Source organism: Eleutherodactylus coqui, chromosome 3 (genome assembly GCF_035609145.1).
Source record: "Eleutherodactylus coqui strain aEleCoq1 chromosome 3, aEleCoq1.hap1, whole genome shotgun sequence".
Classification (NCBI taxonomy): Eukaryota; Metazoa; Chordata; class Amphibia; order Anura; family Eleutherodactylidae; genus Eleutherodactylus; species Eleutherodactylus coqui.
Window position 1 is genome coordinate 1,297,384 of NC_089839.1, and position 27,577 is coordinate 1,324,960.

Here is a 27,577-nt window from a genome sequence, read left to right on the forward strand (position 1 = left end):
GAGTTTTCTTCAGAACTGTTGAGGTGCTCCCAGAACTCTAATAAAATCGCGGGATGTGAACAACAAACAATATCGACTTATATCAGATGTTGGTTGAGGAGGACACGCGCAATTCCGGAAAGACATAGAAAGGAATTGGGAGCGAGAACTAGGTGGCGCCCCCAGAGGAGTCTTGGGGAAAAAATCCTACATCCTGTCACATAAAATGTCGGTTTCTAGCAAGATGCAGGAGTTAAACTACAAACTACTAACAAGATGGTACGAGACCCCAGTGAGACCAGCCAGGATATACCCCCAGTACCCGGATACATGTTGGAGATGCCAATCGGAAAGGGGGTCATTTGTTCCCCTCTGGTGGTCATGTCCTCTGATGCGCCCATTCTGGCAGGAGAAACCTCAACAGTTCTGAAGAAAACTCCTAATGCTCGAAGCTCTAGAACCCATATTTACAAAGTTCTCGCTGATTTAGTAATATCATTTTTGGACGTTAGCACCGCAGAGATACATTTGTTGATTTTTTTTTTGCTTAATTCGCTAGAACTATTTTTAAAATTAATAGGGAACTCTAGAACTCTTTGGGGGGCATCCAGAACTTATAAAAAAAATAACTTTTTCGAAAGATGGGGTGCTGACTTCACAGAGGTCACTACTCCTCCTCCCGGACCCCACTACTCCCTCCTCCTCCGGGACGCCACTGCTCCCACTACTCAGTCCCCCTCCTCTCGGACCCCACTACGCAGTCCCCCTCCCCCTCTCGGACCCCACTACGCAGTCCCCCTCCCCCTCTCGGACCCCACTACGCAGTCCCCCTCCCCCTCTCGGACCCCACTACGCAGTCCCCCTCCCCCTCTCGGACCCCACTACGCAGTCCCCCTCCCCCTCTCGGACCCCACTACGCAGTCCCCCTCCCCCTCTCGGACCCCACTACGCAGTCCCCCTCCCCCTCTCGGACCCCACTACGCAGTCCCCCTCCCCCTCTCGGACCCCACTACGCAGTCCCCCTCCCCCCCTCCTCTCGGACCCCACTACTCAGTCCCCCTCCCCCCCTCCTCTCGGACCCCACTACTCAGTCCCCCTCCCCCCCCTCCTCTCGGACCCCACTACTCAGTCCCCCTCCCCCCCCTCCTCTCGGACCCCACTACTCAGTCCCCCTCCCCCCCCTCCTCTCGGACCCCACTACTCAGTCCCCCTCCCCCCCCTCCTCTCGGACCCCACTACTCAGTCCCCCTCCCCCCCCTCCTCTCGGACCCCACTGCTTTCTGCTCCTCTTTTTCTTCCGGGGGCCCCACTGCTTTCTGCTCCTCCTCTTTTTCTTCCGGGGGCCCCACTGCTTTCTGCTCCTCCTCTTTTTCTTCCGGGGGCCCCACTGCTTTCTGCCCCTCCTCTTCCGGGGGGCCCCCCTGCTTCCCGCTCCTTCGGAACCTCACTGCTCCCACCACTCCTCCTCCGGTACCCCTGCTGGTATTTACATGGCTCCATGCTGCATCTCCTCTGGATACCCTCGCCCCGCGGCCCCCGTGATCCGTTCCTCGCCCCGCGGCCCCCGTGATCCGTTCCTCGCCCCGCGGCCCCCGTGATCCGTTCCTCGCCCCATACATCCGCAGTCCCCACGCCGCCTCTTCCGTGTGTAGTGTAATCTTGTATCTTCCGGAGACGCGGACCTATTCTTGGTGTTGCCTAGCAACCGGCGAGACGTCTCCTCTCGGTGACCTGCTGAAGAAGCAATACATTGATTCTAACTTGGAAAGCTGTCACAAGATATCGGCGGCGGCGGCGGCTCGTGGCTGCTGTAGGACGCGGCGAACGTCTCCCCTATAGAGCTCGGAGAATGAATGCTTAAAGGGCCACAGACGAAAAAGATCATGGCGCTGCGTTTGTGCTGCGGGGAGAGAAACACTCTGCGCCGCCGCTGTGTGCCGAGTGGTCGCGCTGCGCCGCTGCTGTGTGCCGAGGGGTCGCGCTGCGCCGCTGCTGTGTGCCGAGGGGTCGCGCTGCGCCGCTGGTGTGTGCCGAGGGGTCGCGCTGCGCCGCTGGTGTGTGCCGAGGGGTCGCGCTGCGCCGCTGGTGTGTGCCGAGGGGTCGCGCTGCGCCGCTGGTGTGTGCCGAGGGGTCGCGCTGCGCCGCTGGTGTGTGCCGAGGGGTCGCGCTGCGCCGCTGGTGTGTGCCGAGGGGTCGCGCTGCGCCGCTGGTGTGTGCCGAGGGGTCGCGCTGCGCCGCTGGTGTGTGCCGAGGGGTCGCGCTGCGCCGCTGGTGTGTGCCGAGGGGTCGCGCTGCGCCGCTGGTGTGTGCCGAGGGGTCGCGCTGCGCCGCTGGTGTGTGCCGAGGGGTCGCGCTGCGCCGCTGGTGTGTGCCGAGGGGTCGCGCTGCGCCGCTGGTGTGTGCCGAGGGGTCGCGCTGCGCCGCTGGTGTGTGCCGAGGGGTCGCGCTGCGCCGCTGGTGTGTGCCGAGGGGTCGCGCTGCGCCGCTGGTGTGTGCCGAGGGGTCGCGCTGCGCCGCTGGTGTGTGCCGAGGGGTCGCGCTGCGCCGCTGGTGTGTGCCGAGGGGTCGCGCTGCGCCGCTGGTGTGTGCCGAGGGGTCGCGCTGCGCCGCTGGTGTGTGCCGAGGGGTCGCGCTGCGCCGCTGGTGTGTGCCGAGGGGTCGCGCTGCGCCGCTGGTGTGTGCCGAGGGGTCGCGCTGCGCCGCTGGTGTGTGCCGAGGGGTCGCGCTGCGCCGCTGGTGTGTGCCGAGGGGGTCGCGCTGCGCCGCTGGTGTGTGCCGAGGGGTCGCGCTGCGCCGCTGGTGTGTGCCGAGGGGTCGCGCTGCGCCGCTGGTGTGTGCCGAGGGGTCGCGCTGCGCCGCTGGTGTGTGCCGAGGGGTCGCGCTGCGCCGCTGGTGTGTGCCGAGGGGTCGCGCTGCGTCCTGCTGTGTGCTCGAGTGGTCGCGCTGCGCCGCTGGTGTGTGCCGAGTGGTCGCGCTGCGCCGCTGGTGTGTGCCGAGGGGTCGCGCTGCGCCGCTGGTGTGTGCCGAGGGGTCGCGCTGCGTCCTGCTGTGTGCCGAGGGGTCGCGCTGCGTCCTGCTGTGTGCCGAGGGGTCGCGCTGCGTCCTGCTGTGTGCCGAGGGGCCGCGCTGCGTCCTGCTGTGTGCCGAGGGGTCGCGCTGCGCCACTGCTGTGTGGCGGACAACCGCATGTATTCTGAGAACTGCCACAGCACCGACGCAGCTCGCAAACCCTCCACTAGGTGTGCTAGACCCACATACGTGACTACAGGTTTTGCAGCCCATGTGGAGCGCTCTCCTTCTGCGCGACCCCTCTTCTGACGGACTTTGGATTTCTGTCTGTTCGCCAAGTTCAATGTTTTTTCTACTTCCGCTATCTTCATTTGTATTCTCCAGTGGACAGATGCTGCGCCCCGCGGCGCCATTCGACCCGTTTACAAAACAAAATGTGACTTAATGCAAGTATGAAGGAGCCCCAACATGCAGGATCCGCCGCCTACAACATGTTCATAGTCCTGCCGCTACGTGGGTCCGTGGCCTATACGTAGGATGGGGGTTACACCACATGTAGTCGGTTCTTGTAAGGTGTCCTCATATTGGAAGGCGCTATAATCCAATCAGTGGCGCTATTGGCTCCAGGTAAAGCGGATGCGTTCTGCATGCGGTCGGCCGTCTCTGTACTGTAGAAATCTATTAGTAGTACGACCCGTCGCCTGCAGATCGGCCGCCATCATCCATCCCAACCTGAGAGCGCCGAGACTAAAACATGGCAGGATTGTCGGACCACTTATATACTGGGTGGTCTAGGGATTGCGAGGACCAGTCTTCAGGATCGCCCTTTTCAGAGCGACCGCCCCTGCTGTGAGGGGCAGATTTATAGTGTTTGTATTTATTTGCCACTTTTGCCTGTTGGGGTTTTGCTGGAAATGTATGTAAAAGAGCAAAGATCCGTGAGTCCCGAGGTGGGCGGAGCATGCTGGCGGCTTGTTGCTATGAGGAGTCCGAGGTTCAGGATTGAATATTGCACTGTAGATTGTTACTGTCAAGTAAATCAGGATGATGAGTAGGAGGAGCCTGGATGGGACTGGGGCCGGCGCTCCCACCTCCTGCTCCACCAGACGCTCAGCTTGTGGACGGGTGTCCCAAGCGCAGACCCCCGTCCATCATCTACTGTTGACCTATGCATGGATAAGTTAATTGGTTAAGTCCTGTAATTGGCCTTGTAAGTCTGTTAGTCGTGTGTCGGCACGCAGCCGACCGTCAGGATGAAGCGTTGTTGATGGGTGGTACGGAGAGCCCGTGTAGCGTCCGACCGTCACGCAGCCCCTTGTGTGATTAGTTGGCGCTACAGAGGAGTTGGACCTTTGCTTTACAGCGGTGCGGAGGGCAGAGTGGGCGCAGGATTACGTCACTACAGACCAATGACAACCGCTGCGGAGCTCTAAATCTGCGCGTTCGCCACAATCCGTATGCGGCGAGCTCTTCTAGGCAGTGGAGAGGGTGGTCTAAGCCTGGAAACGCTCTGCAGCGTCTAGAAGACCTACCTACTGTGGTAAGTGCGCTGAGTTAGAGCTTCGGGACCGTTGTCCACGTGGTGCGTACAGTGAGGAGCCGGCATTCATGTGTCGTTCTCTGGTGTCTCCCTGTTTATTTCCTCCTCCTTGCTGGGCCCTTCCTGACGTTAGCAGTAAAGAGGGCTCACCGGTAGTGGGGGTCTGCCGCCTGGGACCCTCCAGATCAGCAGTTCAATGAGCCACAAGCACCCAGTGACCAGTTGTACAGTCCTGGAAGACTCGCCCATTCACCATAATCCACTTATGCGTGAACCGTACTGCGGTCAGGATAAAGTAGTGGAGTGTTTTCCAAAGAATGTAAGCCAATCTTTTGCTCCTCCTCTAGGCGCGGACACAGGCCCTCCTCGACGCTGCCGCCCTCTAGGCGCGGACACAGGCCCTCCTCGACGCTGCCGCCCTCTAGGCGCGGACACAGGCCCTCCTCGACGCTGCCGCCCTCTAGGCGCGGACACAGGCCCTCCTCGGCGCTGCCGCCCTCCTCTAGGCGCGGACACAGGCCCTCCTCGGCGCTTCCGCCCTCCTCGGCGCTGCCGCCCTCCTCTAGGCGCGGACACAGGCCCTCCTCGACGCTGCCTCGCCCCTCTAGGCGCGGACACAGGCCCTCCTCGACGCTGCCGCCCTCTAGGCGCGGACACAGGCCCTCCTCGGCGCTGCCGCCCTCCTCTAGGCGCGGACACAGGCCCTCCTCGAGGCGCTGCCGCCCTCCTCTAGGCGCGGACACAGGCCCTCCTCGAGGCGCTGCCGCCCTCCTCTAGGCGCGGACACAGGCCCTCCTCGAGGCGCTGCCGCCCTCCTCTAGGCGCGGACACAGGCCCTCCTCGAGGCGCTGCCGCCCTCCTCTAGGCGCGGACACAGGCCCTCCTCGAGGCGCTGCCGCCCTCCTCTAGGCGCGGACACAGGCCCTCCTCGAGGCGCTGCCGCCCTCCTCTAGGCGCGGACACAGGCCCTCCTCGAGGCGCTGCCGCCCTCCTCTGAGGCGCGGACACAGGCCCTCCTCGAGGCGCTGCCGCCCTCCTCGAGGCGCGGACACAGGCCCTCCTCGAGGCGCTGCCGCCCTCCTCGAGGCGCGGACACAGGCCCTCCTCGAGGCGCTGCCGCCCTCCTCGAGGCGCGGACACAGGCCCTCCTCGAGGCGCTGCCGCCCTCCTCGAGGCGCGGACACAGGCCCTCCTCGAGGCGCTGCCGCCCTCCTCGAGGCGCTGCCGCCCTCCTCGAGGCGCGGACACAGGCCCTCCTCGAGGCGCTGCCGCCCTCCTCGAGGCGCTGCCGCCCTCCTCGAGGCGCGGACACAGGCCCTCCTCGAGGCGCTGCCGCCCTCCTCGAGGCGCTGCCGCCCTCCTCGAGGCGCGGACACAGGCCCTCCTCGAGGCGCTGCCGCCCTCCTCGAGGCGCTGCCGCCCTCCTCGAGGCGCGGACACAGGCCCTCCTCGAGGCGCTGCCGCCCTCCTCGAGGCGCTGCCGCCCTCCTCGAGGCGCGGACACAGGCCCTCCTCGAGGCGCTGCCGCCCTCCTCGAGGCGCGGACACAGGCCCTCCTCGAGGCGCTGCCGCCCTCCTCGAGGCGCGGACACAGGCCCTCCTCGAGGCGCTGCCGCCCTCCTCGAGGCGCGGACACAGGCCCTCCTCGAGGCGCTGCCGCCCTCCTCGAGGCGCGGACACAGGCCCTCCTCGAGGCGCTGCCGCCCTCCTCGAGGCGCGGACACAGGCCCTCCTCGAGGCGCTGCCGCCCTCCTCGAGGCGCTGCCGCCCTCCTTTCGCTAGCTACACGCTAGTTTATTGCAGTTTCTGCTGTGAAAGCTGCTTATCTTGGCTCACGCAGAAGGTCCGTAATACATGGGGCTGTCTGAGGACAAGTAGGGATGACTTTGCGCTGACCCCAGGGGTGTAAGTATTGGGGCACTGCAGTTGGCGTCTTGCTCAATTTCAGAGTCTGAGGGATTCAATGGGTTCCTCTGTGTCAAATGAGGGGAAGGGTATTAAAGGTATTTAATGTGTGTGTGGGGGGGGGGGGGGGTGTAGAGGTTTTGCATCAGACCTTCAGGGTTGGTCTGCTGACCCCCACCAATCAGTAGAATGAAGTATCAGCGGCCGTGCCATTTTGCCCTCAGATGGCTTTGACCAGAGGCTGTGTGGTCAGTCAGTGACTAAGGTGGGCTGCCTTCTCTTCTCGTGGTCGGACCCTCCACCTGCTACTGATAATGATGGCATCAGTTTCACTGTAAGCTGTAAAACGAGGTGCTTTCTTACCAGCCTAGAATGTAGCACTGCTGCTGCCATCTGGTGGCGACTGTGAAAACTGCAGTCACATCTCACAGGCACATGATTGACATAAGTGGCATTTCCGCTGCAGCTTCCTGTTGTCTTCGGTAATGTGTTGTGGGACGTTCAGTCACCGAGACCAGAAAGAACTCCGTGTTTAGCATGATGTGTTGGCGTGACCCCTCCCACCTGCCGGGCTTACATGATGTGTTGGCGTGACCGCTCCCACCTGCCGGGCTTACATGATGTGTTGGCGTGACCGCTCCCACCTGCCGGGCTTACATGATGTGTTGGCGTGACCGCTCCCACCTGCCGGGCTTACCTGATGTGTTGGCGTGACCGCTCCCACCTGCCGGGCTTACATGATGTGTTGGCGTGACCGCTCCCACCTGCCGGGCTTACATGATGTGTTGGCGTGACTGCTCCCACCTGCCGGGCTTACATGATGTGTTGGCGTGACCGCTCCCACCTGCCGGGCTTACATGATGTGTTGGCGTGACCGCTGCTACCTGCCGGGCTTACATGATGTGTTGGCGTGACCGCTCCCACCTGCCGGGCTTACATGATGTGTTGGCGTGACCGCTCCCACCTGCCGGGCTTACATGATGTGTTGGCGTGACCGCTCCCACCTGCCGGGCTTACATGATGTGTTGGCGTGACCGCTGCTACCTGCCGGGCTTACATGATGTGTTGGCGTGACCGCTGCTACCTGCCGGCTTACATGATGTGTGGGCGTGACCGCTCCCACCTGCCGGGCTTACATGATGTGTTGGCGTGACCGCTCCCACCTGCCGGGCTTACATGATGTGTTGGCGTGACCGCTCCCACCTTCCGGGCTTACATGATGTGTTGGCGTGACCGCTCCCACCTGCCGGGCTTACATGATGTGTTGGCGTGACCGCTCCCACCTGCCGGGCTTACATGATGTGTTGGCGTGACCGCCGCTACCTGCCGGGCTTACATGATGTGTTGGCGTGACCGCCGCTACCTGCCGGGCTTACATGATGTGTTGGCGTGACCGCCGCTCCCGGCCGGGCTTAAATGATGTGTTGGCGTGACCGCCGCTACCTGCCGGGCTTACATGATGTGTTGGCGTGACCGCTGCTACCTGCCGGGCTTACATGATGTGTTGGCGTGACCGCTGCTACCTGCCGGGCTTACATGATGTGTTGGCGTGACCGCTGCTACCTGCCGGGCTTACATGATGTGTTGGCGTGACCGCTGCTACCTGCTGGGCTTACATGATGTGTTGGCGTGACCGCTGCTACCTGCCGGGCTTACCTGATGTGTTGGCGTGACCCCTGCTACCTGCCGGGCTTACCTGATGTGTTGGCGTGACCCCTGCTCCTGGCCGGGCTTACCTGATGTGTTGGCGTGACCCCTGCTCCTGGCCGGGCTTACCTGATGTGTTGGCGTGACCCCTGCTCCCGGCCGGGCTTACCTGATGTGTTGGCGTGACCGCTGCTCCCGGCTGGGCTTACCTGATGTGTTGGCGTGACCGCTGCTCCCGGCCGGGCTTACCTGATGTGTTGGCGTGACCGCTGCTCCCGGCCGGGCTTACCTGATGTGTTGGCGTGACCGCTGCTACCGGCTGGGCTTACCTGATGTGTTGGCGTGACTGCTGCTCCCGGCCGGGCTTACCTGATGTGTTGGCGTGACCCCTGCTCCCTGCCGGGCTTCCCTGATGTGTTGGCGTGACCCCTGCTCCCTGCCGGGCTTCCCTGATGTGTTGGCGTGACCTCTGCTACCGGCTGGGCTTACCTGATGTGTTGGCGTGACCGCTGCTCCCGGCCGGGCTTACCTGATGTGTTGGCGTGACCCCTGCTCCCTGCCGGGCTTACCTGCTGTGTTGGCGTGACCGCTGCTACCGGCCGGGCTTACCTGATGTGTTGGCGTGACCGCTGCTACCGGCTGGGCTTACCTGATGTGTTGGCGTGACCCCTGTTCCCTGCCGGGCTTACCTGATGTGTTGGCGTGACCCCTGCTCCCTGCCGGGCTTACCTGATGTGTTGGCGTGACCCCCTCCCACCTGCCGGGCTTACGTGATGTGTTGGCGTGACCGCTGCTCCCTGCCGGGCTTACGTGATGTGTTGACGTGACCGCTGCTACCAGGCCGGGCTTACCTGATGTGTTGGCGTGACCGCTGCTTCCTGCCGGGCTTACCTGCTGTGTTGGCGTGACCGCTGCTACCGGCCGGGCTTACCTGATGTGTTGGCGTGACCGCTGCTACCGGCTGGGCTTACCTGATGTGTTGGCGTGACCCCTGTTCCCTGCCGGGCTTACCTGATGTGTTGGCGTGACCCCTGCTCCCTGCCGGGCTTACCTGATGTGTTGGCGTGACCCCCTCCCACCTGCCGGGCTTACGTGATGTGTTGGCGTGACCGCTGCTCCCTGCCGGGCTTACGTGATGTGTTGGCGTGACCGCTCCCACCTGCCGGGCTTACGTGATGTGTTGGCGTGACCGCTCCCACCTGCCGGGCTTACGTGATGTGTTGGCGTGACCGCTCCCACCTGCCGGGCTTACCTGATGTGTTGGCGTGACCGCTCCCACCTGCCGGGCTTACCTGATGTGTTGGCGTGACCCCTCCCACCTGCCGGGCTTACCTGATGTGTTGGCGTGACCGCTCCCACCTGCCGGGCTTACCTGATGTGTTGGCGTGACCCCTCCCACCTGCCGGGCTTACGTGATGTGTTGGCGTGACCCCTCCCACCTGCCGGGCTTACCTGATGTGTTGGCGTGACCCCTCCCACCTGCCGGGCTTACGTGTCGTTGTGTTTCTCCGTAGATGCGACCTCCGGCGACCAGCAGGACCTCTTCTCCCAGAAGCTGCAGCAGTGCTGCGTACTGTTTGACTTCTTGGACTCTATATCCGAACTGAAGAGCAAAGAGATCAAGAGAGCCACGCTGAGCGAGCTGGTGGAGTACGTGTCCACGAACCGGGGGGTGATCATCGAGTCTGCGTACCCCGATATCATACAGATGGTAAGTCCTGCCCATGGGGAGCGCCGAAGTGTCATTTAAAGGGATCCTCAGCATCGCTGGTCTGTGGGGGGCCGCCGCTCACAATCTCCGGCCGCCACCTGATTGGTAGAACGCTGCAGGTTGTATAGTGGTGGAGTCTGGTATAGCGGGGCTGAGCTGTACTTGGGTCACGTGACCTCTCTGGCCCCACCCCAGCGCTGCGGCCTCTGCAGTCAGCTGATTGGATTAGCGCGGTGCTGTACAGCCAGGACACATGACAGCTGCTTTGTCCCCTCCCTCGATGAAGGGGGGCGGGCTGCAGTACCGGATATGGCCATGGGCTGCAGTGGTGCTGTTTCTGAAGAGGAGCAATGTATGTATTTAGCTGGCAACGTCTGGACCTGCAGGGGGCGCTGCTGGAGCTGTTAGTGTGAAGACAAGGCGGGACGATTCTTCATGAATCAATACTGGAGTTTTCGCAACTTTTTTGACCTTTTTTTTTTTTTCCCCTATATTTTTTTTTAAATGAGTGTAAAATATTTTTACTAAATTGTGACGAGTGACTCGTAGTGAGTGAGAGCGGCGCCCACAGGGGTGTCTGGGGCCCGACTGCGTGTCTGGGGTCCCTAGGATGTCACATGACTGTTTCTGGGGGAGAATGCCTAATGGTAAGAGGTACGCGGGGTACGATGCTCAGTGCAGAAGGAGCCCCCTAGTGGTGAGAGGTACGCGGGGTACGATGCTCAGTACAGAAGGAGCCCCCTAGTGGTGAGAGGTACGTGGGGTACGATGCTCGGTGCAGAAGGAGCCCCCTAGTGGTGAGAGGTACGCGGGGTACGATGCTCAGTACAGAAGGAGCCCCCTAGTGAAAGGTACGTGGGGTACGATGCTCAGTGCAGAAGGAGCCCCCTAGTGGTAAGAGGTATGCGGGGTACGATGCTCAGTACAGAAGGAGCCCCCTAGTGGTGAGAGGTACGCGGGGTACGATGCTCGGTGCAGAAGGAGCCCCCTAGTGGTGAGAGGTACGCGGGGTACGATGCTCAGTACAGAAGGAGCCCCCTAGTGAAAGGTACGTGGGGTACGATGCTCAGTGCAGAAGGAGCCCCCTAGTGGTAAGAGGTATGCGGGGTACGATGCTCAGTACAGAAGGAGCCCCCTAGTGGTGAGAGGTACGCGGGGTACGATGCTCAGTACAGAAGGAGCCCCCTAGTGGTGAGAGGTACGTGGGGTACGATGCTCAGTGCAGAAGGAGCCCCCTAGTGAAAGGTACGTGGGGTACGATGCTCAGTGCAGAAGGAGCCCCCTAGTGGTGAGAGGTATGCGGGGTACGATGCTCAGTGCAGAAGGAGCCCCCTAGGGGTGAGAGGTACGTGGCTTACGATGCTCAGTGCAGAAGGAGCCCCCTAGTGAAAGGTACGTGGGGTACGATGCTCAGTGCAGAAGGAGCCCCCTAGTGGTGAGAGGTACGCGGGGTACGATGCTCAGTGCAGAAGGAGCCCCCTAGTGGTGAGAGGTACGTGGGGTACGATGCTCAGTACAGAAGGAGCCCCCTAGTGGTGAGAGGTACGCGGGGTACGATGCTCAGTGCAGAAGGAGCCCCCTAGTGGTAAGAGGTACGTGGCTTACGATGCTCAGTGCAGAAGGAGCCCCCTAGGGGTGAGAGGTACGTGGGGTACAGAACACGTCTGGTTTGTACTCTATGTATTACGGGCCGCAGCGCCCCCTGCAGTCGGTCAGTTTCCACATGTAGGTTTTCCCCCTCAGTAATGTCCGCTGGCTGTTGTGGTGCGGATTGGCGTTCTCCACCCGTTGTAAAAGCCCCCCGAGTCTCCAGTGTAACGGGGGGGATCTTGGCCCCTGTGGTGTAGTTGGCCCTGCCGACCATCTTGATTCTGTGTCATCTTCACTGTTCTTGGGGTCCGCCACGGGGTTTGTGCGAACCGATGCTTAAGGCCTCATGTCCACGGGGAAAACATGATTTAGGATCCGCAGCGGATTACCTGCGCGCGGATCCGCACCCCATAGGGATGCATTGACCACCCGTGGGTAGATAAATACCCGCGGATGGTCAATAAAAGGGATTTTTAAAAAAATGGAGCATGAAAAAATCCGGACCATGCTCCATTTTCGTGCGGGTCTCCCGCGGGGATGGCTCCCGCGGGCGTCTATTGAAGCCTATGGAAGCCGTCCGGATCCGCGGGAGACCTAAAATAGGAATTTAAAAGAATTTACCCATCCGGAGCGGGCCGGGAAGGTCTTCTCTTCCTCACGGCCGGATCTTTCTTGCTTCGGCTCGGCGGATGTGCCCGGCGCCGACGTGCCGCCGGCGTGACGAATTCATCCGCCGGCCGAAGAAAGAAGATCCGGCCGCGACGCAGAGAAGAAACGGAGCGGATGGGAGGTGAGTTTATTCTGATTTATTCTTATTTTCAGCGCTCATGTCCGCGGGGCAGGAGGGACCCGCTACGGATTCTACATGGAGAATCCATAGCGGGCCTGATTTTCCCCGTGGACATGAGGCCTTAGGGGGGGTTCCTTCACAGTATAGGGGATAATGTCTGACCACGGGGTCCCCAGCAGTCCTGACAGTGCAAACGTGACTGTTCCCCACTGTGGGCTCTCCCCCGGCGGCCCTCCTTGGGGGGGGGGCTCTCCCCCGGCGGCCCTCCTTGGGGGGGGGCTCTCCCCCGGCGGCCCTCCTCGGGGGGGGGGGGCTCTCCCCCGGCGGCCCTCCTCGGGGGGGGGGGGGGGGCGCTCTCCCCGGCGGCCCTCTTGGTGTGTTATAACTCTTTGCTGGATCGGGTTTAACAGCCTGGAGGGGGTTGATCTTCCCCCTGGCCTGCCCCTCCCCCGCAGGACAGTTGTGGTAATTGTCTTGCTTTGTCCCCAGATTACGTCTAACATCTTTCGGACGCTGCCTCCTAGCGACAATCCAGACTTCGATCCGGAGGAGGACGAGCCGACGTTGGAAGCCTCCTGGCCGCACATACAGGTGAGCAGCACCAACCATGATGGCCGGCGTGTTGCCTTCCCGGTTGTGGTGAGCGGTCGCTCCTGTAGTTCCAGCATCTTCCCAGTGCAGGCGCTGTGACCACAACAGGCGGTGACTGCATCATGCCTGGGTGGGGGTCTCACCGCTGAGACCACCCACCGATCTCGTGAACAGGTGTCCTATGTCCCCTGTCCTCCTCACTGCAGGGTAACTGCGCCCCCTGCAGTGAGGAGACGACTGAATGCAGTGCTGGTCATTCACATTCAGTGGGGCTGCGGAGCACCCGAGCGTCCCCCCCGTGGGGTATTTCCATCAGCCTCAGTGTAATGGAGATCTGTCACTGGCGGGATGAACAGCGCCCTCGTTGGCTGCAGGCGGGTCCTGGCGCTGCTCGCCCTCTCTGTATCTACCTGTTTCTTCTCTATTTCCAGCTCGTCTATGAGTTCTTCCTGAGGTTCTTGGAGAGTCCGGATTTCCAGCCGAGTATTGCGAAGAGGTTCGTGGACCAGAAGTTTGTGCAGCAGGTAAGTGTCCTGGAAGACCACCGGAGGTAGAGCATGTACACAAGACGTCTGCCAGCGGCTCCTCCTCGTCCCTAATGCCCAGTGTATGTCTGCAGCCTCCCCCCACCCTGGCATGGGGTGCCTACCCACTACCGTTACGTTTTGTCTTCTCCAGGCGTCTGTGGGGCGGTTCATGTTAAACGCGCCAAAATCACAACATTACAAGTCCCATCGACCCCGGGAGAAAACAAAACGCTGCCACCTTCACAGTGACAAAGAACTGTAGTGGGTAGGCACCCTTAGGTTACCCTGCCCCACCCCCACCACCCTAACCCTCCTCCCCTCCCGGCCCACTAACCACTAAGCCTAATAGCCTGATGTCACAGCTCGCCTCCTCCTCTTCCTGCACACTGACCACTAAGCCTAATAATAGTCTGACACTTCCTGTTCCGTAGAGGAAATTTCTCAGCTATCACCTCATTATCATCACAGGCAGGATTACACTGAGAGGTGACACATAGAATCCTAGAATAGTAGAGTTGGAAGGGACCTCCGGGGTCATCGGGTCCGACCCCCTGCTCAGTGCAGGATCACTAAATCATCCCAGACAGATATCTGTCCGGCCTCTGAAGACTTCCATTGAAGGAGAACTCCCCACCTCCTGTGGTAACCTGTTCCACTCATTGATCCCCTCACTGTCTAATATCTAATCTGTGTCTCCTCCCTTTCAGTTTCATCCCATTGCTTCTAGTCTTTCCTTGTGCAGATGAGAATAGGGCTGATCCCTCTGCACTGTGACGGCCCTTCAGATATTTGTAGACAGCTATTAAGTCTCCTCTCAGCCTTCTCTTCTGCTAAACATTCCCAGATCCTTTAACCGTTCCTCATAGGACATGATTTGCAGACCGCTCACCATCTTGGTAACTCTTCTCTGAACTTGCTCCAGTTTGTCTATGTCTGTTATAAAGTGGGGTGCCCAGAACTGGACCCAGTAGTCCAGATGAGGTCTGACTAAGGAAGAGTAGAGGGGATAATGACCTCACGTGATCTAGACTCTATGCTTCTCTTAATACATCCCAGAATGGTGCTTGCCTTTTTGGCTGCTGCATCACATTGTTGACTCATGTTCAGTCTATGATCTATTAGTATACCCAAGTCTTTTTCACATGTGCTGCTGCTTAGCCCAATTCCTCCCATTCTGTATGCGCTTTCTTCATTTTTCTTGCCCAGAGGTAGTATATTACATTTCTGCTTGTTAAATACCATTCTGTTAGTCGCCGACCACTGTGCAAGCTTTTCTAGATCTTTTTGAATCCTCTCTCTTTCCTAGTGTTAGCTATCCCTCCTAGCTTTGTGTCATTGGCAGATTAGATCAGTTTCCCACAATTCCCTCCTCCCAGATCATTTATAACAATGTTGACCAACACTGGGCCAAGGACAGAGCCTTGTGGTCCCCACTTGATATAGATAACACAGGAGCCACCAGTCACAATAGTCACAGCTCACCTCCTCCCCCTCTCTGCACAAGTCCCAGAGCTGTGTAGAAAACTCGTTCATAGAAGTGAATCAGTCTGCTCCTGCCCATTGTGTTTACGGCTCATGAGGCTGCCATAAGGCGTATCTCGAAATGCTGTTAACTGCAGATCAAGCAAGATGGCCGCCCCGATGGTCATGTACAGACTCCACTTCTTGCCGGCTTGTGGCTGCTATTGCAAATCCGTCCCATTGAGGTGAATGAGATCCCCGACACAAGTCATGGACGACCCAAGAATCCTCCTACAGCCCCTTGAATGATCCGCCGGCGGTGCGGAGGATGGGGACCCGGCCGGCCGTATTCTCCACCCCAGAATCAGTCTGGTCGCTGACTAGTGGTTTAGCAGTTGGTACTTGCAGGTTGTTGCTCCGTTACGTTGTTTCATATTGCTGCCTTCTGTGTCTTTACCATCTTCCAGCTCTTGGAGCTCTTTGACAGCGAAGATCCCCGGGAGCGAGACTTCCTCAAGACCGTATTACATCGGATTTATGGGAAGTTCCTCGGCCTCCGAGCGTTCATCAGAAAACAGATCAACAACATCTTCCTCAGGTATGGACAGACGAGATGGCGCATGCAGAGGCGGTGCGCTGTACTGGCATCAGTCCTGATGGAGCATGCCCTGTGGACTCTGACCTGGGAAATCCTACTTGCCTCTGCTGGCGGCGCTCCTGCAGTTTTGGCCACATGGGGGCAGTGTTCTCTCTGCAGGCGGATTGATGTGCTCTGCATGTTCATCATTGCATCAAGCATCTCTGGAGCACATGCTTCAGCCTTTCGTCATTACTGGCTCACACTTGACCAAGGATGCTTGGAGTGTTCTGCTATGCTTGAGACGTTTGCAGGGATGAAGCAAGATCACCAATATGGAAGCACTCAGGTGTTGCTTCAAGTGTCTAGTAACATAATGTGAGATTGAGATGTTGCACATTGCATTTGTTATCCATGAGCATAGAATGGTAGAGGTGGAAGGGACCTCTGGGGTCATCGGGGCCTCTGGGGTCATCGGGGCCTCTGGGGTCATCGGGGCCTCTGGGGTCATCGGGTCCAACCCCCTGCTCAATGCAGGATCATTAAATCATCCCAGACAGATGTCTGTCGGCCTCTGAACACTTTCATTGTAGGAGAACCCCCCCCCCTCCTGTGCCAACCTGTTCCACTCATCGATCCCCCTCACTGTCTAATCTGTGTCCCCTCCCTCTGTTTCGCCCCATGGCTTCTAGTCTTTCCTTCATACATTCTCCCGCTGGGATGTGCAGCCATTTATGCAGAATCGGTTTTTATTGAAGCATTGTAGTTCTCCATATCCGTAAGTAACCCGTCTGACTCCTCCTCATTACAGGTATCCTATTATATCTGAACACAATCAGGTAGTTAAGTGATAATTCCTAATTATGCTAATAAGCCTTAATTAGCATTCCTGTCTATCGAATGACCCAACAGTTGCGTTTCTTTCCCGTGAATCGCAGCCCTCAGTACGGCTATCAGAATTAGATTGTTCTAAGAGGAAGGAGAAGAGACAAACCCTCTGATCGGCGCCGTCCGCACCGCAGTGGGAGAGGTAAGGCCTGTAGTATGATCTATGAGGGATGACGTGTGCACCCAGGGGAGGGGACGATCCATCCTAAACGGCCGCCTGCCATCCAGGGACTCCGCATACATGTAACCTTCTCCTCCGCCACCAACTCCTCCATAGTCATCCACTCGCTGACCTCCTGGATCCGCTGTCTAGGAATAACGGAGTGTGCCGTAGAAACGTAACAGGCAGCTTAGACAGGAGCGCTGTCTGCGGGGTGGGAGGAACTGACCTTCTGTGGAGAACACCATACCCCAAAGGGCACAATGCAGCATGGTTCCAAGCCCCCACCACACCTCCAGCGATCTGGAGAGACCGCCGGGAAAATGTGGTGCAGCATAGCTGGCCGTCCGCTCCGCCTCGGTGTCCCTTTATACTTCCTCTCCAGTGGTCTACGGGCCACGGGCCGCTTGTGAGCCGGTGAAGGCCCTCTCCTCGCGCTGACATCCCAGGTCCTGTTCACCTGTCTATGAAGGTGGGGTCCCACTTAAGGGTATTTACCGTAACTTCTTGGTAAACTTTTGACAGGCACCGAGGTGGGGCGATTTGTTTTTTTTAAGTAAATAGTATTTCAAAGGGGGGGGGGGTGTAATCGAGAAATTAGTGGAGTTGGATTTCAGGAAGTGTGCTAATTGCTTCTATGAGAACCACAATAACGATTTTCCTGGTTGAGCCGCCCTCAGGTCCTCATAAGATGGGACCCCCCCATACTCTGTCATCTTTCATTGAGCAACCGAGGAAGCTGGAAGCCTCCATAGCGGAAGGGAAATCTGGGTTACCACATAGTGGAGTGGATGGTCCGTATCTTATGGATGATTTATCCCACATTTTCAGTATTAGGTCTTAATGTCTGCCCCAACCATGACACCCCCCCCCCCCCCCCCCCCCCCCGCGCCTTCGTTTCCAACAAATCCTCTCCCAGACTCGCCCGTTGGTGGACTCTTTGTAGAAATGCCAGTCAAACAAGCGCATTAGCACTGAGGCCGAAGGGTATATCCGAAGGTCAGGCCGCCCGCCCCTCTAGGCCTTGTTAGTGGTCTAAAGCCTACGGTCCCCCCCATACAAATCCAGTAAATGCTGTTTGAAGAAACCCTCCAGAGGGGCAATGGGGAGCGCCTGAAACAGATGTAGGGAGCGAGGGACAACAGCCATTAATACGGCCAGACCAGGACAAGGATAATTGTTCAGATCCTTAATAGCCCGTTCTAGTAATTAGGAGAATACATTGATCGCTCGTTAGATGTGCGCCCAAATACCTTATGCTAGACTTCCTCCATTTAAATGGGAAGCGCTGTGATAAGCTGGCGCCCGCCCCGGGAGGTGTAGATACAAGTTACTCAATCAGCCAGACCTGCGATCCGCGGTTGTGTAATATGCAGTAGCCTATCCTCCGCATACAAAGACATGTTGTACCTTTATAGGACCGTGCGCACTGGGGTTCTGTCTCCCCGCCACGGCCAAATGCTCCAACACCAGAGCGGAAAGCATTGCAGACAGCGGGCAACCGTCTAGTTCCATTTGCTATTGAAAATGGGGGTGACCGAATCCCGTTAGTCCTCGCCTGCGCCGTAGGTCTGTTGTAAAGAGCCCAAATCCTCCCCACCACCCCTGGTCTCAGGCCAATCTGCGCCAACGAGGCCCTTTGGAACCCCCAATGCCCACGCGCAGAAGCCCTCTCAGCATCTAACGATATGACACATAATGGGGTCTTTTATCAGGAGGAGCGTCTTACTGGGGGTGTCCCTCCCGGCCCCCACGAACCCACCTGATCTCCATGTATTAGAGATGGAAGCATAGGCCCCATGCAGTCCGAGAATAGGTTAATTAATGAGATGCTCTATAACTAGATGGGTCCTTCCCCGGCCTTGGGATAACTGTGATAGACTGGCAGGGAATGGAGAGGATGGAGATCTACTGCTGACTGCTTCTGTAACTGTTCCCCAAAAGCTTTATAAAAGTGGGGCGTGTACCCGTCCGGGCCCGGGGTCCCCTTAATACACTGCACTACCTCTTCTGTGAAATCCTCCTCTAAGGATAGCCGGTGGAGGGTTCTGGGGAACATACCCAGCCCCTAACCCTAGAGGCGGCTCCTTCAGATCCTATAGCTCTTATATTGCCCCGCGATGAGTGCCGGTCGTGAACTAGTAGGGGATTCATGTGTGCCACGCTCTGGGGTGCAGCAGCCTGGCTAGCGGCTACATTTATTGGCATATCTTTGGATATGCTGTCTGGTATATTTTTGTCCAGGAGGGCCGTAAGCTCCAGCCCAGTAGGAATCACTCAGTTGGGTGTCTGCTTGGCTTTGTGAGCCGCCTCGAAGTTTCGTACTTTGGCCATGTTTGATGTTTCCAGTTCAGACGGATATTCCGCGGTGATGTTCCGTTCGGTTGGGCCTCCGCTGTTGAGTGCCGGTGATGGCGTCTCACTTGCGGATCCCGTCTGTTCCGCTGCGGCATAGATGTTGGTTGCAAAGATGGGAGTGGAAATGCCAATCTGGCAGCTGTAGGCTCTCCGAACCGAAGAGTTGTGCGACGGCCGGCGCTTGTGCTGGCGAATTCAAGATAAAGGTGCTTCCGTCTCTTCTGGTATTTCTATTAAAGGGGTGGCCCCATGGATAAGTCCCTCCCTGTCGGAGGAGTGGTCTCCGTCCCAGCTCTGGTATATAGTGATTGTCCCCTCCTCATCATGTCTAGCCCGTCACGCCCGTCACACTGGGGTCTGCTTTGTAATATCCTGCTAATCTATGACCTCTGCTGGACGACCTAATGACTTATTGAACAAGACTGCCGCTAATTGACGTAGATCATCGGGGGAACCGTTTCTGGAACCTTCCAACTTGATGTTATTACGACGTCCCTATTATCTTGATCGTCCATTTTCAGAAGCATTGATGTATTGAAGGGAGCTTGGGCCTCCATGACCTTCTCTAGCTTGGTGATGCGCTGGTCCAATATGGAGGAGGCTTGTCCCTGCGCCGCTACCTGTTGCCACATTGACTTTATTTCCGTTTGCACGGCGGCTAATCTTTCCCCGCAGCATGGCTTCTAGGTCAGTTTTTGTCTGCAGAGTATTCAGCAAAGTCCACATCTCTTCTAGTCTAGGAGTGAGCGATTCTTGGGCTCTAGGGGGAGTTAGAGAGTCATCCAAGCATGCAGAACCTATAGAAGCCCGGGGCCCATATGGCAGAGTAGTTACAGCTAGGCCATAGGTCTGTGCGCTCCGCTTCCCCATGTCCACTTTTGTGTTTGAGTTCATAGTAGTTTGATATGTGACACTTCACATTAAATCCTCCATAAGTCCCCGTAACACTTTGTGCTTTCCTCTCCATTCTGCAGCTGTTGCTGAGAGGAGCCCCAGTGCTGCGGAGACTTGTGTGTGCCATTGCTGCTGCCGCCTGCAGTGAGGCTCTATGCTGTGTCTGCAGAGCTCTCCCATCAGCTTCACTCCTCAGCAGCGCCCCCTCTCCCTGTGCTCACAGCCTCTGCTCTGTATGTGTAGTCAGGGGAGGGACAGCACGGGTCTCTCTGCTCTCCTTACTCAGCTCTCGGCTCCCTCCAGGTCAGAGCGCTGCCTCCTGTTCTTCTCCTGCCCTCCATTCTCCCCTTGTTCTTCACAGCTGAGGATTCTGCTGAGAGGAGTTCTGGTGGTGAATGCTGCTGCACACGTGGAGCGGCCATCTTCTCCTTCCCTGTTGGCAGTGAGAGAGCCTCTGGTGCTCTCAGGTATCTGGCCATAGAAGTCCCTCTGGAAGGTGTTCTTGCTGTCCTCTGACGGACAGTCTTCTTCACCATGCTGGGAATTCAGTCAGATTCTGGTCTGGGGTCTGTTGATTTGCTGTATGGCAAAGTTGAGGGTCAGAGCTCAGAGATGCACAACCTCACAGCTCCATGACCAAGCCACGGCCCTCGTTCAGCCATTTATGACCACTCAGCCAGTTGTGAATCCCCCTAACAGTTGCCTTGTCAATCCCATTTTTTGCTCATTTCATCAATAATTATGGTGGTATGAGATACTTTGTCAAATGGTTTACTAAAGCCAAGATATACTATATCCACCGCATTTCCCTGATCAACCCAGTCAGTGATTCTGTCATAGAAGGAAATTAGATTCATCTGACATGACTTGTTTGTTACAAACCCATGCTGGCTCTGGTTAATTACTCCATTCTCATCCAAGTACTTGCATACATTCTGTTTAATAATCTGTTCAAAGATCTTTCCCGGCATAGAAGTCAGGCTCACAGGCCTGTAGTTTCCTGGATCCACCTTCTTCCCTTATTTGAAGATAGGGACAACATTTGCCCTTTTCCAATCTTCTGGGACTTCTCCTGTTCTCCAGGAAATTTTCACAGATTATAGCGAGTGGTTCAGCAATTATCTCCGCTGCTTCCTTTAGTATCCTAGGATGTAATTCATCTGGACCTTGAGACTTGGGTTCATGTAAGTTAGCTAAGTGTTCCCTCACCATCTCTCTGCTTACAGATAGTCTGCATTCTTGTATCCCCCAATAGCACAGGGAAGATCAGTTTATGTTCCATCTACTTTCTGAGAGAAAACAGATACAAAATAGGAATGTAAAAGTTCTTCCTTCTCAACATCATTCTGAACCAATTCCCCATTTTCATCCTGTAAGCATCTAATAGCATCTCTGACTTTTCTTTTGCTTTTGACCCCCAAATCCTTTTTTATTGCTTTTGGTCTCTGTTGCCTCAATTCATTATTATTTTTAGCCTTTCTGACACTTGCCCTACAGTTTCTGCAGACCCCATTATATTCTTCTTTAGATATTCCTCCTCTTTCCATTTGGTAAACATATTTTTCTTCCTCTTTAACATGGGTACAAGTTCTGTGTTCATCCATCCTGGTCTCTTTAAATGCTTCCCATTCTTCCTTCTTTTAGGGATTGGTAATGATTGTGCTCTGAGAATCTCATTTCACAATATTTCCCAACCTTCTTGGACATTTCTGTCCTTAAGAACATCCGGCCATTGGATTCTTCCTCTTTCTGAGTTCAGTAAAATCTGCCTTTCTGAAATCCAACCTTGAGGTCTGAGTCTTCTCAGGTCTTCCAACATCCAAGGATATCATGATCACTGCCTCCTAAGGTCCCAGCCACCCTTACTCCCTCCACCATTCCCTCCCTGTTGGTAAGAATTAGGGCCAAGATAGCAGATCCCCTTGTTTTCTCTTCTACCTTCTGGAAGATAAAGTTGTCACAAGAGCGGATAAGAATCTGTTGGATCCATTACTTTTACCTGAGAGATTCCCAACAAATGTCTGGATGGTAAAATCTCCCATGATCACTATGTTGGGCTTCTTTGAGAGCTTGGCCATCTGATGTAGCTAGAGTTCCTCCATATCTTCTGCTTGTCTCAGTGGCCTATAGTAAATGCCTACAATGGTGTCCTTTCTGTTGGTCTCTCCTTGTATTCTTACCCAAACAGTTCCTACTGAACTCCCAGCTCTGAAGCTTGAATCTCGGTGGAGATGAATGTTCTCCTAACATACAACACAACACCCCCCCCCCCCTTTTATTAGGTCTGTTCCTTATAAATACATTGTATCCTACAAGCCTTGTATCCAATCATGTGTATCATCCCACCAAGTTCCCGTGATGCCGATGACATCATATTTCTCTTCCTGTGTTCGGAGCTCCAGTTTTCCTTGTTTGTTTCCCAGCTCTGTGCATTTGTGTAGAAACATGTTAGTTTGTGATCGGGGTCTCTTGTTCCTCTACTTGCCTTCTGAATTGTTTATCTTTGCTCTTTCTTCCCACTTCTAATAACGAGGTTCTCAAATGTATAACTAGCTGTGTATTTTTGCCTTTCACTGCCCTTCCCATATTGTTTTAGTTTAAAGCTCTCCTAATGAGTGAAGCAAATCTATGCTTACCTGTCTGTAAGATGCAACCCGTCTCTACCAAGGTGTCCATCATATAGGTAATTCACTCCATGGTCTAGGAATCCCAATCTTTGCTGACGGCACCATCGATGTACCCAGATGTTCACCTCTAGGATCCTGTTCCATCTCCTTATTCCATGGCCATCCACTGGGAGGATGGATGAGAAGACCACCTGAGCTCCTAGTTCCTTCACCTTCTCTCCGAGGTCTTCAGAGTCTCTGCAGATAGTTGCAAGGTCCTTTTTTGGAGTGTAATTTGTCCCGACATGTATTAGTAGTAATGGATGGTGTTCTGTAGGACTGAAGAGTCTTCACAGCCTATCAGACACATCTTTGATTTGTACCCCTGGAAGAGAAGACAGCAGACCTCTCACCTCTCGTGACGTTATGTCAGGTCTGCAGACAGCGGCCTCTCTTCCTCTCAGTAGGGAATCCCCCACAACCAGCATTCTCCTCCTCTTCACAATAACACTTCTTTTTCTCCATCCTAGACAATTCTGTGTGTTTACTGTACAGTTCTTTGTGGGTATATAGGGTACGAGCCACATAGACCCCCCACTATACCAGGAGCATGGGGGGGGGGGGGTTAATATGGGGTACAGGCTGCATATACCCCCCACACTATACCAGGAGCATGGCGGGGGAATAACATGGGGTACAGGCTGCATATACCCCCCACACTATACCAGGAGCATGGTGGGGGGCTAACATGGGGTACAGGCTGCATACACCCCCACACTATAGCAGGAGCATGGCAGGGGGCTAACATGGGGTACAATCAGTGATCTCCCCCTCCCGTTTACATTGGACAATTATCACTTAAATCAATCAAGCAGGTAATGTTATTGGCTAGTAGTCCCGCTGCGATGGCCCCCTGCCCTGTTAGTTGGTGTTCAGTTGTGGCGCCACCTAGTGGACTAACACTTTTATAAATGAGAAGCTAAAAGTTTGCTGCAGTTTCCCTCCATTCATCAATTGGCGTCTGTATGCTGCGAGACCCCTGTATGCTGCATTATCGTCTAACCCCACCCCGTTGTCGGAGCTGTAATGGGGTCTCGGTCTGCAGGGTAATTTTGTATAAGCCATCAATGTGACGGATATTGGGCATGATGGAGAACAGGTTTGGGGTTTCTGCATGATATGACCCTTAGGGGGGTCTCCATGAGTCCCCTTACATGGCCTGACTCCGCCGGCCGTACAGTTGTGCGCACTCACGTCTGTTTCTCTTCTTTTGCAGGTTTATCTATGAAACAGAACATTTTAATGGGGTTGCAGAGTTGCTTGAGATACTTGGCAGGTAAGGAGCCGTCGCTGCGGCCCGAGGATCACCCTATAAACCAGTGGGAAAGAGCTAAACCGGGACAAAATGGTAGCACTAAAGGTGTTGGCTGCCTTAATGTAGAGGCGACTGGAGGGACTCCGCAAGGGGTGACCATCTATTGTATAGCGCTGAGCCCTGTCATGCTAACTTGGCTGCACTATGGCGGGTCTGGATACCGGGTCCAGCGGCTTTGGGTCCGGCTGCATTATGGTGGGTCTGGATACCGGGTCCAGCGGCTTTGGGCCCGGCTGCATTATGGTGGGTCTGGATACCGGGTCCAGCGGCTTTGGGACCGGCTGCATTATCAGGGGTCTGGATACCGGGTCCAGCGGCTTTGGGTCCGGCTGCATTATGGCGGGTCTGGATACCGGGTCCAGCGGCTTTGGGCCCGGCTGCATTATGGTGGGTCTGGATACCGGGTCCAGCGGCTTTGGGTCCGGCTACATTATCAGGGGTCTGGATACCGGGTCCAGCGGCTTTGGGTCCGGCTGCATTATGGTGGGTCTGGATACCGGGTCCAGCGGCTTTGGGCCCGGCTGCATTATGGTGGGTCTGGATACCGGGTCCAGCGGCTTTGGGCCCGGCTGCATTATGGTGGGTCTGGATACCGGGTCCAGCGGCTTTGGGCCCGGCTGCATTATGGCGGGTCTGGATACCGGGTCCAGCGGCTTTGGGCCCGGCTGCATTATGGTGGGTCTGGATACCGGGTCCAGCGGCTTTGGGTCCGGCTGCATTATCAGGGGTCTGGATACCGGGTCCAGCGGCTTTGGGTCCGGCTGCATTATGGTGGGTCTGGATACCGGGTCCAGCGGCTTTGGGTCCGGCTGCATTATGGTGGGTCTGGATACCGGGTCCAGCGGCTTTGGGTCCGGCTGCATTATGGCGGGTCTGGATACCGGGTCCAGCGGCTTTGGGTCCGGCTGCATTATGGTGGGTCTGGATACCGGGTCCAGCGGCTTTGGGTCCGGCTGCATTATGGCGGGTCTGGATACCGGGTCCAGCGGCTTTGGGCCCGGCTACATTATGGCGGGTCTGGATACCGGGTCCAGCGGCTTTGGGCCCGGCTGCATTATGGCGGGTCTGGATACCGGGTCCAGCGGCTTTGGGTCCGGCTGCATTATGGCGGGTCTGGATACCGGGTCCAGCGGCTTTGGGTCCGGCTGCATTATGGTGGGTCTGGATACCGGGTCCAGCGGCTTTGGGTCCGGCTGCATTATGGCGGGTCTGGATACCGGGTCCAGCGGCTTTGGGTCCGGCTGCATTATGGTGGGTCTGGATACCGGGTCCAGCGGCTTTGGGTCCGGCTGCATTATGGTGGGTCTGGATACCGGGTCCAGCGGCTTTGGGCCCGGCTACATTATGGCGGGTCTGGATACCGGGTCCAGCGGCTTTGGGCCCGGCTGCATTATGGCGGGTCTGGATACCGGGTCCAGCGGCTTTGGGTCCGGCTGCATTATGGCGGGTCTGGATACCGGGTCCAGCGGCTTTGGGCCCGGCTGCATTATGGTGGGTCTGGATACTGGGTCCAGCGGCTTTGGGTCCGGCTGCATTATCAGGGGTCTGGATACCGGGTCCGGCTGCATTATCAGGGGTCTGGATACCGGGTCCGGCTGCATTATCAGGGGTCTGGATACCGGGTCCGGCTGCATTATCAGGGGTCTGGATACCGGGTCCAGCGGCTTTGGGTCCGGCTACATTATCAGGGGTCTGGATACGACTTGAGCGGCTTTGTTGGTGGGAGAAACGTAAGCGCTAAATATGCTACTTTGTATTGTTGTGCTGTTACTGACTGTTATAATCTTCTGATACAGTGGGGGGAAAAAGTATTTAGTCAGATCCCAATTGTACAAGTTCTCCTGTGACATCATAGGTGACCTCAACTATGAGAGACAACATGAGGAATCATCCAGAACATCACAGTCTGATGGGTACCGGATTTATGTGCCAATTAGGGTGGAAATCAGTATTTGGTCGCCTACAAACAGGCAGGATTTTGGGTCTCACAGACCTGTAACTTCTTTAAGAAGCTCCTCTGTCCTCCACTCCTTACCTGTAGTAATGGCACCTGTTTGACACCTGTCCACAACCTCCAGCAGTCACACTCCAAACTCCACTATGGTGAAGACCAAAGAGCTGGCGAAGGACACCAGAAACACAATTGTAGCCCTGAAGCAGACTGGGGAGACTGACTCTGCAAAAGGCAAGCAGCTTGGTGGGAAGAAATCAACTGTGGGAGCGATAATTAGAGATGGAAGAGATACAAGACCACTGATGATCTCCTTGATCTGGGGCTCCACGCAAGATCTCACCCCGTGGGGTCAAAATGATCACAAGAACGGTGAGCAAAAATCCCAGAACCCCACGGGAGAACCTAGTGAATGACCGACAGAGAGCTGGGACCAACGTAACAATGGCTACTATCAGTAATACACTACACCGCCAGGGACTCAGATCCTGCAGAGAGCTGGGACCAACGTAACAAAGGCTACCATCAGTAACACACTACGCCACCAGGGACTCAGATCCTGCAGAGAGCGGGACCAACGTAACAAAGGCCACCATCAGTAATACACTACGCCGCCAGGGACTCAGATCCTGCAGAGAGCTGGGACCAACGTAACAAAGGCTACCATCAGTAACACACTACGCCACCAGGGACTCAGATCCTGCAGAGAGCGGGACCAACCTAACAAAGGCTACCATCAGTAATACACTACGCCGCCAGGGACTCAGATCCTGCAGAGAGCTGGGACCAACGTAACAAAGGCTACCATCAGTAACACACTACACCGCCAGGGACTCAGATCCTGCAGAGAGCTGGGACCAACCTAACAAAGGCTACCATCAGTAATACACTACACCGCCAGGGACTCAGATCCTGCAGAGAGCGGGACCAACGTAACAAAGGCTACCATCAGTAACACACTACACCGCCAGGGACTCAGATCCTGCAGAGAGCTGGGACCAACCTAACAAAGGCTACCATCAGTAACACACTACACCGCCAGGGACTCAGATCCTGCAGAGAGCGGGACCAACGTAACAAAGGCTACCATCAGTAACACACTACACCGCCAGGGACTCAGATCCTGCAGAGAGCTGGGACCAACGTAACAAAGGCTACCATCAGTAACACACTACGACGCCAGGGACTCAGATCCTGCAGAGAGCGGGACCAACGTAACAAAGGCCACCATCAGTAACACACTACGCCACCAGGGACTCAGATCCTGCAGAGAGCGGGACCAACGTAACAAAGGCCACCATCAGTAACACACTACACCGCCAGGAACTCAGATCCTGCAGAGAGCGGGACCAACATAACAAAGGCTACCATCAGTAACACACTACACCACCAGGGACTCAGATCCTGCAGAGAGCGGGACCAACGTAACAAAGGCCACCATCAGTAACACACTACACCGCCAGGGACTCAGATCCTACAGAGAGCGGGACCAACGTAACAAAGGCTACCATCAGTAACACACTACGCCGCCAGGGACTCAGATCCTGCAGAGAGCGGGACCAACGTAACAAAGGCTACCATCAGTAATACACTACACCGCCAGGGACTCAGATCCTGCAGAGAGCGGGACCAACATAACAAAGGCTACCATCAGTAATACACTACACCGCCAGGGACTCAGATCCTGCAGAGAGGGGGACCAACGTAACAAAGGCTACCATCAGTAACACACTACACTGCCAGGGACTCAGATCCTACAGAGAGCGGGACCAACGTAACAAAGGCTACCATCAGTAACACACTACACCGCCAGGGACTCAGATCCTGCAGAGAGCGGGACCAACGTAACAAAGGCTACCATCAGTAATACACTACACCGCCAGGGACTCAGATCCTGCAGAGAGCGGGACCAACATAACAAAGGCTACCATCAGTAATACACTACACCGCCAGGGACTCAGATCCTGCAGAGAGCGGGACCAACATAACAAAGGCTACCATCAGTAACACACTACGCC

At 56.5% G+C, this 27,577-nt stretch overlaps 1 protein-coding gene across 1 annotated transcript in view; it reads left to right on the forward strand.

Moving 5' to 3' along the window:
- PPP2R5A (protein phosphatase 2 regulatory subunit B'alpha) overlaps positions 1-27,577 on the forward strand; it is a 74,176-nt gene that overhangs the window by 21,736 nt on the left and 24,863 nt on the right. Inside the window, exons 2-6 of the mRNA XM_066595042.1 lie at positions 9,595-9,791; positions 12,661-12,762; positions 13,194-13,286; positions 15,218-15,348; positions 23,510-23,569. Of these exons, the coding sequence (XP_066451139.1) occupies positions 9,595-9,791; positions 12,661-12,762; positions 13,194-13,286; positions 15,218-15,348; positions 23,510-23,569 (583 nt within the window). The remainder of the gene's footprint in view (positions 1-9,594; positions 9,792-12,660; positions 12,763-13,193; positions 13,287-15,217; positions 15,349-23,509; positions 23,570-27,577) is intronic.